At 35.1% G+C, this 14,193-nt stretch overlaps 1 protein-coding gene across 3 annotated transcripts in view; it reads left to right on the top strand.

Annotated features, from left to right (window-relative positions):
• The window catches only part of PARN (poly(A)-specific ribonuclease), a 62,331-nt gene that overhangs the window by 28,451 nt on the left and 19,687 nt on the right, over nucleotides 1-14,193 (top strand). For all 3 annotated transcript variants that reach the window (XM_075767829.1, XM_075767831.1, XM_075767830.1), the window contains exons 20-21: nucleotides 1,377-1,463; nucleotides 8,568-8,642. In XM_075767829.1, coding sequence (XP_075623944.1) covers nucleotides 1,377-1,463; nucleotides 8,568-8,642 — 162 coding nt within the window. The remainder of the gene's footprint in view (nucleotides 1-1,376; nucleotides 1,464-8,567; nucleotides 8,643-14,193) is intronic.

Genomic DNA, 14,193 nt, shown 5'->3' with positions numbered 1-14,193 from the left:
TCGGGTACACATGAAGTCGGATATAGCAATAATAAGTGGTTGATGGTCCAATTTTGGGTACATGTGCTCCATGAATAAGATCCACCTTGAAAAACTCTCCCATTTTAATGCTGAAAGCTAAGGAGATCAGAAATGAGATAAGTTTTTATCACCAAAAAATTCAGGAGGGTAATTCATTAAGATGAAAGTCAGTCCCTGTATCTTTAGACCCGAAGAAGAGAGGAGCTCTTCCTGAGAGTGTTTCTATGTGATCAAGTTAAAATCTGATCATATAAAGCTGTCTGTAGTTAACCCTTGAGTTACCTTTAACAAACTGGAATGGTAAATTATGAAGTGGAACACTCCACTTTAATGGTTCAGCTGCTGTCAAACATCAAACATAAAATGACAAGGGAAGATCTATCAATGTGTCATGCATGAAAACGTAAATCTCTGTGGATACCTGTGGAGAGGCTCAAGTAATGATTTGTAAATAGTTTCACATGAAAATGGAAAATATTTCAGTATCTTTGCACCTTAAAATACAGTATTCCACTTGGTTCTTTTTAAAATAATATAGGAAATCACAGGTTCTAAAAGCTCAAGTGTCTAGTGAAAGGAACTTCAGTCGCACCACAAGTACATTGTGGTGATTTCTTATGTACAAATGATCTTTACTAGGTGAGGTCAAAGGTCCGTCTTGTTCGGTAGCCTGCATCTGATGATGACCAAACCTAGATGTGTAGGCAGATGTATAGTGATAATTTTTACTGTACTCTTACCTCGTCCAGCAGTTTGACTTGGATTTTCTCTCCCAAATTCAGAAAGCTCCAAATAACTTTCAGTGTACACCAAAGACTTCTTTTGCACTTCTTTAGATGATGGCCTTAAATGCTATTTTTTAGTTCATGTAGTTTTTAATAAAGTTTGTCAGTGTGTATATTCTAGCTTGTACCTAATGTTATATGAAAGCTGAATTGAATGTTGTTTCACATGAAGTTTTTTTTAGTGACAGATAAATGGCAACATTGAATTATTGCTAAGAAATTTTTAAAACTGGAGCATAGAGAGGTGGTTTTTTTTTTCTTCTGTCCTTAAACTTGGCACAAAGGATGTGAATGACTGGATTTGTGGGCATTTCCTGATGCATGTAATGCTGTTTCAATTTCTTACACAGATGAACTAGTAGGATTTAGTATGTCTACTTCATGCGTAATTGCAGGCACATTTTCATTGGTGCCTGATGTAGTTTCATAGGTCTTGGTCTGGTTTTTTTATTAAAAAAAAAAAGCAAAAAAGCTACGTCACCACATTGGATAACTTTTTTTGGATGTTCTAAAAGTAGTTCACTAAGTAGTGACTAGTGACATTTTAACAAATACTTTTTTGTTTCGCAGTGCAGCCAAAACGAGATCATGTTCTTCATGTTACTTTTCCCAAAGAGTGGAAGACTAGTGACCTTTACCAGCTTTTCAGTGCCTTTGGTGAGTGATATAGTCTATCCTTCCTTATACATTTGTTTGGGTTTTTTCCCCTCTTTGCCATTAGCAAGTAGCTCTGATTTTGTTTGTTATTTTTAGTCTGGGGATGCAGACTTACTCCTAGTATAAGTAATGATGAATTGCCTTTTGTAATTTTTGAGTGGTGTCCTGTGGACTTTCTTTGTAATGATGTGTTGAAAATATCTGCCCTGATGAACTGCTCTTTAGAAATCTTTTTATGTGATGCTTGTTGAATATCGTGGATCTTTGATCCTTTTATTTACAGCCTCTCCTGGGAGGAGGTAAGAGTTTATGTAGATGGGTAAAGGGAATGGGGATTGGTGTGAAAGGCAGATCAGGGGTTTAGGAATAAGGTTCATCCTGCAGTCTGCTTAAAGCCAGATGCTAACATATGTGAGTCTAGGCAAGGAAGCAAGCTTGAAAATAGCCAATTTGATTTCAAAATTGTGAACGCCATCCAAGTCAGAATAAACAAAAAAGCTATCTAATAACTGGGGACTAGTAGTCGTCTTGTTCCTCTACTAAGTATTAGTACATAATGTAAGGATGTGGAGATCCTAATTAATTGGCAGTCATCTCCTGATCCCTAACTCTTGCAGCAGAAAACAGTGGTTATGCTCTGCGTCCCTAAATCAGAACAAGAATGGTCTTTCATACAGCCCTGTGTTGGATGTTGTTTCTAAGATTCTAATTGCAGATTGGTTTCTAGTTTCTTATTGCTAGGTAAGGTAATGCTTCAAAAGAGATCTTTGGGGCTTGCAAATAATTTTAAATTATTTTCCTGGAGCCTCTTTTTTGTTGTGATGAGGTAACTTCATTTCTTAAAACATATACTGTAGAACAAAAATTACACTCATATTTGAATAATTTTTGCATGATTTTCCGGAAATATTTGTTCACTATACTTACATTACTGAAAATAGGTTATTAAATGTTAGGTATAATAGACATTTATGCATCTTGTCTTCCACAAATTATGTAATAAGAATTTTAATGGAAAATGGCTTTAAAAAAAAAAAAAAAAAGCAATTTACTAAATTTACCAAAGTGTTTACTGGGAGGGATCACCTTGTCATTTAAAAAACCAAAATCTTTGCTTTATATTACATTAGTCATGGCAGGTCTAAGCAGAGCATTGTGACCGAATTTGTAATTTCCCTATTCCCAAAAATTTCCTGCTTGGCACTGTAGTTTCCCCTTTTTCCTGCCCGTAGTCTTACTTAAAGTCCCAGTACCAATTTTGTCCATTGAAGTATAATTGCTGTAAAAATTGTGCATGTTTTTACATGTGGTTTTAAGCAGATAAGTGACTAGTTGGCTCTCTGTTATGAAATGGACCTTTCCCCTTTTGGAGACAAGCAAATGAAGAGATGTCAGTTTAGCTACTAGTTGATCTGCAATTGTTTCAGAGTAGTGTACCACACTTAATGACTTAAGTCAAAATTTGTAGTGTGGCAAATGAATTCAGGGCAAACCTAAACCTAAGCTCCATTGAAGTAATTGCTGTGGTATCCATAAGGATGCTTAAGCGCCAGTAAAAGGATGGAAGTCTCTCAGTTTACTCATTCTTGTCACTCCTGTGCTTGCTGTGGGTGACCACACTAGTTTACAGAATGATACTGTTCTCCTCTTTGCCTAGAATTGTGACTTGGTAGTCTGTGCAGGGCCTCTGGACCTATATAAAATTCACTCTGTTCCTTCTGACTTTTTGATCTGTACTGCAGCATGATGCCAGTATAAAGCTGGGTAGGATTTAATATTCCAGATTAGAAAATCTAGAATGTGGAAAGTTACTGAGATTCTTTTAGAGTTGCTATTATGGAGTAAGAAACAACACAGTTTGAACATTGTTTCTATAGGCTTTTAAAGACTCAGCTATATAATTTTTCTTATTTTATCAACTCCTCCCTTTCAATATTGATGTGAAGTGGAAGCACAGATCCCTACCATCAGGGGTCATACTTACACATCTCAAAATACTATCCAATTTTGAAATTCCCCTTTCTCTCACTTCTCCAGATTTCAGAGCTGAATGTTTTCATATCTGGATTTACAGACTTCTGGTATTTGGGTAGTACTTAATCTAAATTTTGTTTTAGGTCTTATTGCCGTGGTATCTCAAAACAAACTGCAGATTCCTTCCAATATTGTAGGAGTACCCATGCTTATTCAGTTGTAGCTGGACAGAGAAACAGTGTGTGGCACAATGTGAAGTTAAGGGATTTGCCAAAAGCAAAAAAAAAATATTGCAGTAACAAACCCAAATTATCCCAATTTATTACACCAGTTAAACAAAAGTGTTTTTAAATTAAACTTTTACCTGACTTAAAAATCAGTTATTAAATTGAATAGAAACATTAATTTGACTTTATAGAAAAAATATTTTGAATTTGTTTTAGCCTAGTATGAATTGAAGCAGAGTTGTAATCTTCCATGAAGCTTCTAATGAAAACAGTGAAACAGCTGAAGGGGCTGCAGTGTCAGACTTGGAACTGTTTTACTTTTGCTACTCTAGAAGGGGTGTTCATGATTCTGAAGTCTTTCAGTACCGCATGCATACCAAGTGGACACCTGTTCATGCAAGATGTTTTTATCATCTCATGGGTGAATGTAGTTTCACGGTACAAGTACTTGCAGTACTATGCAGTCTCTTAGAACACTTACTTTAAATTCTTAAATTTTTGTAGTTTATTTGGTCATGCTGATGTGAAATATGAAGGTATTAAAATAGTATTTGCTGGAACATAGCTTTTGTGTATAGCCTTCACTTCTACTTAAATGAATGTCTTTGGGCTTTAATTAAAATACATACTATCAAAGTTTTACCAAAACTACTACTTAAAAATGTTCCAAGTGAGTGGAATCAAACCTATGCATTGTATTTTGTGAGATCATGGGAGTAGTCTTTGAGGGAGGTAAACACTAACGTAGTTTGTGGAGTCATAGCAATCTTGAAGATGCATGAATTACTTTTGAAATGTAACCAGTCCTTTGTGTGTATAAGTCTTGTTTTAATAGTCCAAGCTACTATATAGGTGAGTTTTAGGTGACTCTTAAAATATGTCTTTGAGACTTTTACAAGTTCCATACACTATGACATCTGCTTCTGTTAACCCCTGTACTGCAAACTCACTGTTTAACTGTTCTATAAAGTGGAGCTTGAAAAATGTCCCTTTCAAAAGTGAACAATCTAGGTTCAAGAAAAACTTCTAGCATACAATATATATGCTAAGTATTCTTCTGAGCTCGTGTTCATATAGACATGTGAGATTTGAGTATTTTTTTTTTTTTGTTTGGGGAGAGATGTTGGGTATGGAGTTTTTGTAGCATGGGAGTTTTTTGTTTGGCTTTTGTTGTTTCTTTTGGTTTTGTGGAGTTTTCAAGATTTTAATTCTATTTTTCTCTGTGTATTTCTGGTTTTTCCTTCTTCTCATGCCAATGTTTCCTTCAGCTGTTCTTGCTTTTTTTTTTGTACCCCGTCTTCCTACCAGAAAGGTGGAAGATCTGTTAACCCTTCTCAATTATTCACCTGGAAAATGTTGTTTCTGTTTAATATATGCTTCAGTCCTTGCTTGTAGAATAAAAGGTTCAACTATTTCTATTGTCTGATGCAGTCAGTGTCCAGAAACTGTTAGCAATTCTATCATGGTGTCAATGTGGTCAATTTTTTTTTTTTAATTATTGTAAGAAAACGGAATATATTCATAAACGTTTTTGGGTAAATGACGGTCCATATAGTTCTAATACCTATCCTAAGTTTTTAATTGCCACTAATAGTTATGTAGGAAACTTATAAGAACAGGGCCAAAGTAAAAGGACTTTCCTGCCTTCTAGCAATCTATAACTTAGAGACTCATGAGCTAGAGGTCACGCTTGCATCTTTTAGTTTTAGGTGCTTGGTGCCACTTCCCTAACTGCAGTTAAGCATTATGTGAAAAATTCTTTTGGTTTTAAAACTTCCGTATATTTTATTAGATGTTTAGTTGTTTTATTATGAAATAGTGAATCCTCTCAGTATGTCTTTCATACAATTTCTGTTTTGCTATCTTCCCCATATACATGTATAGGCATCTTCCTTAGATTTTTCTTATGAAGGCTGAGTGCTATACAGAAACATTGCCATACCTTTGGTCATTATGGTATAAAAACTGAAGGAAAATCTGTTTGAATGACGTAATCCATCAATATAATTTTATTCTGTGGATTTTAATGTTGTTTGCTTGTTTGTGTTTATATAGAGAGAATTTTCAAATTTAATTATAGAAAAAAACATGTTACTTTGCGCCTTCATCTCAGAAGCAACAGTAGATTTTCATCTACTCCTATTTGGGTGAAGATGTTTTATTTCACTTGATAATTCTTTATTTGACATTACCCTTTTCTTAAAAGCAAGGGACATTGTTTGACATTGCATGTAGTCACAAATAGAAAAGGGGTCACGTAGGCTAACGATGTTCCTCAAAGTATTGAAGACATTTGATTTATTCTAGAAGTGTGGAAAGATAAATCTGTTGTATTTCTCTAGAGCTGGTATTCTATTACATTGCTGTATATGGCTTATTTGGATTAGCCTTGCAGTAAGCTGGCACGTGGCTATGTTGATTGCTAAATATGGTACTTCCAAGTGCCAAATGCATTTGCTTTTCAGATCTTTATTGCCCTTTCACCATACTTTTGAAATGCACAATATTCACTGAGTGCCTAGCAATGTTGCTGAATGATCTAATTTATTAATCTTGTGTCTCTTAAATTCTTATTTCTTAATAATAATGAAATCTGATAGAGTCTGAAGAGTATCTTTTAAGCATGGAGAATTGCATAAGAACATTTGTTGCAGTTCTCTTCAGATTGCAGCTCAGTGTCCACTTTTAATGTTTGACTCGTTCTTAAAATTATATATTTAAAATGTATAAATCTTGAGTATAAAGGCAGTGTATGTTGGTAGGTATTGAAACCCTTAATTATCTAACATATCAAAGTAATTTTGAGCGCAGCAGCCTTTCTGCAACAATGAATAAGTATCTGATACTGAAACGATGTACCATCAATAGGTTGGATTTTTATTTATTTATTTTTAATTGATATTTAGTGAAAATATAGGCACTGAAGTCCACTTGAGTAGTAGCTGAACTCCTTCAGGAGTTCTTAGTCCATCACTGATCCTCTCTGATATTTGACACTAAGGACACAATTGCAAGATGTTCAGAATTTTTCTTTCTGATCTTTCTTTTGGTTTGTTCAGGGTAAGTATGGAATTAATTATATATTTAGGAAAGGAACAGAATCTGGACAGCACTTCCATGTTGATTACAGAAGAATACGGTCTCTATTTGTTTAGAAGTAGGAATTATTGTTTAGAATTAGGAATGCAAAATTGGAGACTTGATACATGAAGAAATTCAGAGCAATAACTTGCCAATGAACTTGGAATGGTGTTAAATTATGCAGTAATTTCTAGTATTTAAAGGAAGCTCGGTGTTGAGGTCCTACCAAATGCACTACAAATTTAAGTTGCAGTCATAAATCAGCTTGGATTTTTCCTGTATTGTGAAATGTTAAGTGTCCTGCCAAAAGCACGTTCTCCCTACAGTGAAGACCCTTACCCATAGGCAACAAAGATCTATGTTCTTCAAAGACTGATTATTAGAAATTGACTTAATTTGCCCTACAAAGTATTTAAAGAAATTCTAACATCTGACTTCTTAGGGTAGGCTCTTCTTAATAGCAGCCTTAGCCCTGTAATACAGGGGGATGTCAGAAACCATACTGAATTAATTATCGTTTTGGCAGTGATCAAAATAGTTATAACATAAAGTCCTAAATAGCTGGCTACTCAAATGTATAGCAGGCAAACTAAATCTAACTAGGCTTTTATTTTTTATAATTAGAAAATCTATTTATTATCTGGCTGGATTTCAGAAGAGACTTTTATAACCTTGTAGTCTGTAGGCTAAATTTGATTTAAAAAGATTAAACATATGAAAATAAAATGCATTTTTAGCCATTTTGCATCATTGTTTTTAACCTTGGAATGTCTGAAGGTTAAATGGTGGTGTAACATTATATGTAACTTGATTTCCTAGTCTACCTAAAAAAAAATTGCACCAATTTTCAATACCTGAATTGTAGTACAGTAGAGCACTTAAATGAGGACACGCGATGTAAATGGATTTCAGACTACAATAACACCTTGTATCTGGAATGGGAATCCTTTCCTCTGCTTTTGCTTGATTATGAGCTCTTTTAGTGGTAATGCGACATTTTAAGCCATTCACATAGAAAATGCACTAACTGCTTGGTGAATGGAGGAACTTGTTTCCCAGTCACTATTCCATTCTAACAGCTTCCAAATGAGGTCCATGATTTTGTGCATTTGTCCTCATATTTCCTCAAGTTAAGTTTTCATTGCATGTCCAGGAAATGATGTATAGTGGGATACAAACCAACCAGACTTTGAAGACTGAGTGTTACAATAACTGGAGTTCTCCACTTGTGTGATCAATCTTATCCCCTCACCCCCCAGCTCGACTGGAATTTCTTATCTTGGGTGTCTGTACTGGTAAAGGAACATTAAATGGTAACTGGAGCTTGTCCATGCTGTGTCTTTCGGAAATACTGCAGTTCTGTAGGATGAATAGGTTTTAAAACCCAAAGAGCTGTTCTTTATTTTAGTTCAGAGCTGAAATTTCCCAGAAAAAAATGGCTTCAATTTTTGTTGTAAAATTACATAGAACACATGAAGGGAGTACTAGAGTACTAGAATTGTTACAAGATTTAAAAAAAAAAAAAAAAAAAAGTGCCATGAAGAAGCACAAGAATACTCTGGGAGTGAAAAAGGGATTAGCCGTGTCTCCTTTTGGTCCTTACTCTTGGTCTGGGGGGGGTATACGGGGTGCATATGCACCCCAAACAGTTCCAGACTCATGTACAACTATGTATGCGCTATGTACCTTTACAGTGAACAGAAGCCTTCACAGGGGAAGTTATTCTTAGTTGTATCTTCTTTCATGTCATGGCACATCAGATAAAATCTGCGACTGAACCTAATATAAAAATAGTCATAATAATTTCTTTTGCCTTTTCTAGGTAACATTCAGGTTTCGTGGATTGATGATACATCAGCATTTGTATCATTGAGCCAGCCAGAACAAGTACAAATAGGTAAGTTTTTCTGGGTTTACTTCAGCATTAAGACTTGACTTCACCTGTCTCCTGTAAAATGCTGTGAGCCAACAGGGTCTGTGGTTCTAATAGCAAAATTACTGACTTGGTTCAGATGCTGTAGGAGGAACTGAACTTTTATAGTACCAGCACATGTGTTGCAGCAAAGACAAGAAGCCCAAACTGGACTTGATTGAGAGTTTTGTGTTTCGTTCCATCATGACCCTCTAAGTACCTGAACCTGTAGGTAGAGTAATGCTAATTTCTTCACTTGATGCAGTAGTTATTGAGATTATTTAATGTTACTTTGCACAAAGCAGAGCTATCAAAGAGTTCTGTGGTTTTTGCCTTCAAATATCATTTGGACTGATACACTTGTTTGATTTGGTTTACATTTGCAAGTAAGAAATACAGTGGAAAGCCTTTTAGTGTGTTGTAGAACACATGCAAAATAATAGTCTTCTAACAGTCTGGACTGCTAATGTGTGTACAGGTTGTGAATTAATAATGTGCAATCTCTCCAGACCTTGATTTTTTGGGTTTTGGAGGTTTGGGGGTTTGTTTGTTTGGGTGGTTTTGTTTGGTTTTTTTTAAGATTTTTGGTTGATTGTAGTTGGATCCAGAAGCTCTTAGTGGTTTCTGTAGCTCTTTTGGGCATATATTTGAGTATTGACCCATAAGCTTATTACTGGGAACAATGACTGGAAGCGGACAATTACACATGATTACTTGGGATATGTTATGGTAGTGTCATCACTATTTACTCAAATGCGTGCATCAAATGCTGTGGAGCCAGTAAGAACAGCAGTATACATAGCACTTTTAATTAAGTGGTTGAAATTTTGTTGCACTTAAGAGCTATCCTGTGAGAATTCCCACGATTAAGTTCTAAAAAGAAAAAAAAATAAATTAGAAAACCCCACTGAGTTTACCATCATCTATTTTATGAAGCTCAAATAAAGTTAAGCTTTCAGGTTCTGGATGCATAATCAGTGCAGCTATCTAATTCCTTATTAATGTCCTATAAGTGTTTATCATATTTCCTCATACATGCATATCTCTGTAGAGGATTTTGGTTGCTGCCAACAGCCTCCTTGCAGCAAATACTCCACAGCAGCAAAAGCCATCGTTTCTTCATCTATATATAATTATAAGGACCATATAACTTCTAGTGAGAAGTTCCAGATAAAGAATTATGTCAAAATAAATGTGGCCCTACTTTAGCTAGCTCTGTAACTCAGGAAAGCATTGCTAGCACTTCTTGTGTGTGTCATCTTAGTTTCTTATCTCTGAAGTATCCATGATTTGTAAACTGTATGTATTGCAGTTAGTGATGATACCAGCACACCATCAAAGGTTTGAGGGAAATGCTGTTCATGCAGCAGTGAGTACATTACAAGATTGGAGGGAATAAGCCTTAATTTAAACTACCTTAAGTAAAAATGTACTCTGAGCTGTGCAATTACAAATTATATGTTTGTGAAGTAGCAACTTATCTGAAGCGTCTGAAGCTTTTTATTTCAGACTTGATTAATCTTATTCAGAGTTTGGCCTCCATGTGTGAGGTATAGGCTGAGAAAAAATTGAATAAAGAGTTGGAATTGTACCACTTCTTTGTCTTTCCAAGAGGATTTGTCTTTGTCGTGAAATACAACAAAGTTGTGTTTTCTGCCTTTTAGTTCAGATGCCCTGATGTACAGAGTATCTGTAGGTGATTGTAAGTTTATATATTTGTGCCTTTTTCCCCCTCCTCTTTTCAAGCTGATTGCTTGTTTCTCTCAGTGGGACTTGCAATAAAAAAAGTGGTTTATGCTATTTCATAAGCTGAAAGCCTTCCTAGATGCTGCTACAATAACTTCCCCACCTCTGCAGCTCAGTTACTTACCTATTGCCTGAATGCTTGGCATAAACATTCACCACCACGATTTTCTTTTTTTTTATTTTTTGTTACAGCAACTACATATTGTGGAAACAACTGAATGTCTGAAGAATATTTAAACTGAATCTTTCTGGCACTGCTTTGTGTATATGTCTTTTTTTATGCTCAGACAAACACTGAGGCTTGTTCTGTGGCCTGTGTGCTAGGAAACAAATTACTTGTTTAAAAGCTCAGGTGATTATGGTCTTTCACAGATTTTTATGAAATCAGTTTAGTAAAATCTCATATACTGGAAGCAGTCAGCCAGCCAAGCTGAGAAACTGTAGCAACCTCAGTTACCAAAAAGGTGTGCAATTTTTACTGTAAAAATCACTTAAACATTTTGGGTTTTTTCCTGTAATAAATACATCATAAAATAAATTCTGTTATTCTGCTTCCTGATCTCAAATTCTCTAATGAACTCTTTGGCAATAAAAGTCACTATTTATACTTGTGATTTAGTGAGCTGTGTTTAAGTGAATAACCTAGGAAAAACTAATTATGTGGCCTGTTTTTAACCTGTTTATATAAATATGTCTGCATCTTCTGGACTATATAAAAAGCCTTGGAGAACTGCCAAACAGTATGATACAATGCAAGGTGTTGCTGTAGACATACATTTATGCTTACCTCCTAAAGATGTTTCTGGCTTTAAGCTGGTATTAATATGTATAGTTAACAAAGCACACATGTGCAACAGAAACATTTATGGAAAATAAGTGAATTGAGAACATGAAGGTATGTGGAACTTTCCCTGTATTGATAAGGTGGTCAGATTTGCATTATATATGAATCTAAGCACTGTAAAAACATCCAGACTCATTTTGCATCCTTTTAATAAGGGAACTATGTGGGAAAAGCTATGAAAATAGGATCAGTTTTGTAATAATCTGCATGGAGTGCTAACTGATTCTAGGTCTACCAAATCTTTTTTTAAACTCAGTTCAGATCTGGGAGGTGTCTTTATTTTTCAGTTGCAACAGCGATTCAAATACTGAATATTTGGCTGAACTAATGTACAGTTATAGAATTGAACAGCAGATCATTTAAAGCCTGATCTGTAGTCATTCCTTGATGTACATACTCAGCATAACCAGTTGATGCATCTGGTTTGTTTCTTAAAAACTTTTCTCAGATACCTTTTTATTTGTTCAGCTTTGTAGGCCTTAAAATAGAATTTGAAATGTGATTTGTCCATATTGCTAGGTTTGTGTAGCTGTATCTAAGGGTTATATTGAAGTTGTGATAATCTTGTGTCCTAAATACAGGGGTTTTTTTCCCTTTGAAAACTTTGAAAAGCTTTGCTTTTACTTCAAGATTAATTTTTACCTGATGAAAAGGGGGAGGGAGAGGTTGGAGGAGAGGATTATTTTTCCCTTTAAGTTGTCTTTCACATTTTAGATAATTATTAATTTTCATGCTCATGCTTAACCTTTACGTCAAACAAATGACAGCTCTCTTAAAATGGGACACTTTGTCTGAACTGTTCTGTGCTGTTTCTGTTGCTTTTAACTCTCCTGGCTTCAGGTGTTTTTAAACGGACTAAAAACTTGTTCATCTACACCCTGGGAACATGTTTGGTTTCTCATGTTAATATGCATAGAAATTATATGTAGGTAATAAAATGTACCTGTTCATCCCCCAGTGCTCTTTATAACGGTGTTCCTAAGTTCTGTAATATCATGGATGGTAACCATTAAGACCTAGTCAAAAACTGACTGATAAAACGTTGGTCCATATGCTTTTCTGTTTAAAAAGTATAAATCTGATTAGCTGAATTAAACTAATGAGTAGCTTTTCAAACTTCACGTGGTAATCAGTAGTGTGTATGTGGCCAGGAAGTATGCACATTCCAATTTTTTAATTGTTAAAGTGTTACCCTGAAGGACCTACGAATCTTTGCATAGTATAAAAAGGCTTGTTACCTCTTCCACTTATTTCCCTCTGAAAAAATAAGTAGGGGAAAGGGCAGTATTTTAATAGGCAATTTTGGAGCTGCTCCTAAGTTTCAAACTGAATATAGCATGCCTAAAACATACAAAACAGAAACCTTGGGAAACAAGAAGCAGATCCCTTAACCTTCTCATTTTGCTGCTTTTAATAACGTCCAAGAATCTTCACTTTATTTGGTTATTCATACGACTCGCATATTGGCAGACTCTCTAATTTAGTATGAATAGAAAATGCTTGTTCTTGTATAGAATCGTATTACTCTTTACAGTTAGAACACAAACTTCAGGTTGGAGCAGAAGCTGCATCAAGACAAATGTTAGTTAACCATTTCATTACCGCCATAGAGTTAGGTGCCTGCCAAGTCTATATATGCAAGTCGTATCTGCATATTTAGTGGGGGAAGGTTGTTCTTGAGTTCTAGTGGGCTGTGTTCTCTGTGTCAGTTATCACATTTGAACTGCTATATTGTCATGTTAAAGTCCATAATGAGTATGTGAAAGTGGTGGGTTAGATGGCTCTAATTTGTCCTTTTTTGCAATACATCCTTCTGTAAACCAATTTCCAAGTTACAAGCACCTGAAAACAATAAGGAACAATAAGCATGGTCTGTTTTCTGTTGAGGTTTGCTGTTCAAGGTAGGTAATTATTGAGAATTTGTTAAATAGTTGATATTCCTTTAGTTGGATGTCTGGGAGACAGAACTTACTGTTGCCAAATTGTACTTCATGTGGTCTCAGCATTTATGTCAAGCATGGAAGACATGCTTTTTAAGTGTATAGCAAAAGATAAAGCAGTGTGCTCTTAGAGTTCATAAAGACAAGAAACTTCAGAACCAACTTTTGATGTACAACTTCTGGCTCTTATGACTCTCAGCTTCCTAGATAAACTTGCTTTTGGATGCTGTTCAGCTTTGTGTATTTATAAAGTTGGCTTTTCATCTGGAAAGATTATTATGAAATAAGTACTATTTCAATGCTTCTTGACTTACAGGGGTCTAGACTTCATACAAGAAATGGTAGGGAAGATGGGAGAGACTTCAGCTTGTCTTAACTTTAAAGTAAACCCAGTATTTTATTTTCATTAATAAATTGATGTAACCTGAAGTATTGCAGTGTTTCAACTATTTCAGTATCTCAGCCATTCTGGGCAGTTAACTAGTTTGAGTCCTCAGTTAATGTTTTATATCAATTATAAGCTCTTGTTATTTATGGTTTCCTTGAATTTTGTTGCCAGCTAACTTTCAGTGACTATTTAGGTCGTTGGTCTAAAAAGAACCCAGATGTACTCTTAAAGGGAGGTTTCTTTACATGTCTTTGCACTTGTGGAGTCTTTATAGGCCATCTAAAATGTACTTTTACAAAATGTTGTTACTTGAGGGTGGGTGATTTTCTAAAACATGGGAAAAGTCTTATAAATATGTTAGACTTTTAAAGTGCTTGAAAGTAAAATTGGGTTTCTGTTCCAAGACATTTGACATAATTATATGTTAATGGCAATAATGGACAAGTTTATCAGTGGTACTTCAAAAATATACGTGGTTTCTTTTCCCGTAGTAGCTAGCACTTGCTCTTAATTCCCTTTACCTAAGGCTTAGGTGCAGTTTAATAACATCTATGTTCTGACTATGAGCAACTTCTACAATATTTTAAGACCACTGATTCAATTCAAGAGTAATTGTAA

The sequence above is a fragment of the Balearica regulorum genome, chromosome 15, assembly GCF_011004875.1.
Source record: "Balearica regulorum gibbericeps isolate bBalReg1 chromosome 15, bBalReg1.pri, whole genome shotgun sequence".
In the NCBI taxonomy this organism is placed as follows: domain Eukaryota; kingdom Metazoa; phylum Chordata; class Aves; order Gruiformes; family Gruidae; genus Balearica; species Balearica regulorum.
This window is presented reverse-complemented; position numbering and strand designations above follow the sequence as displayed.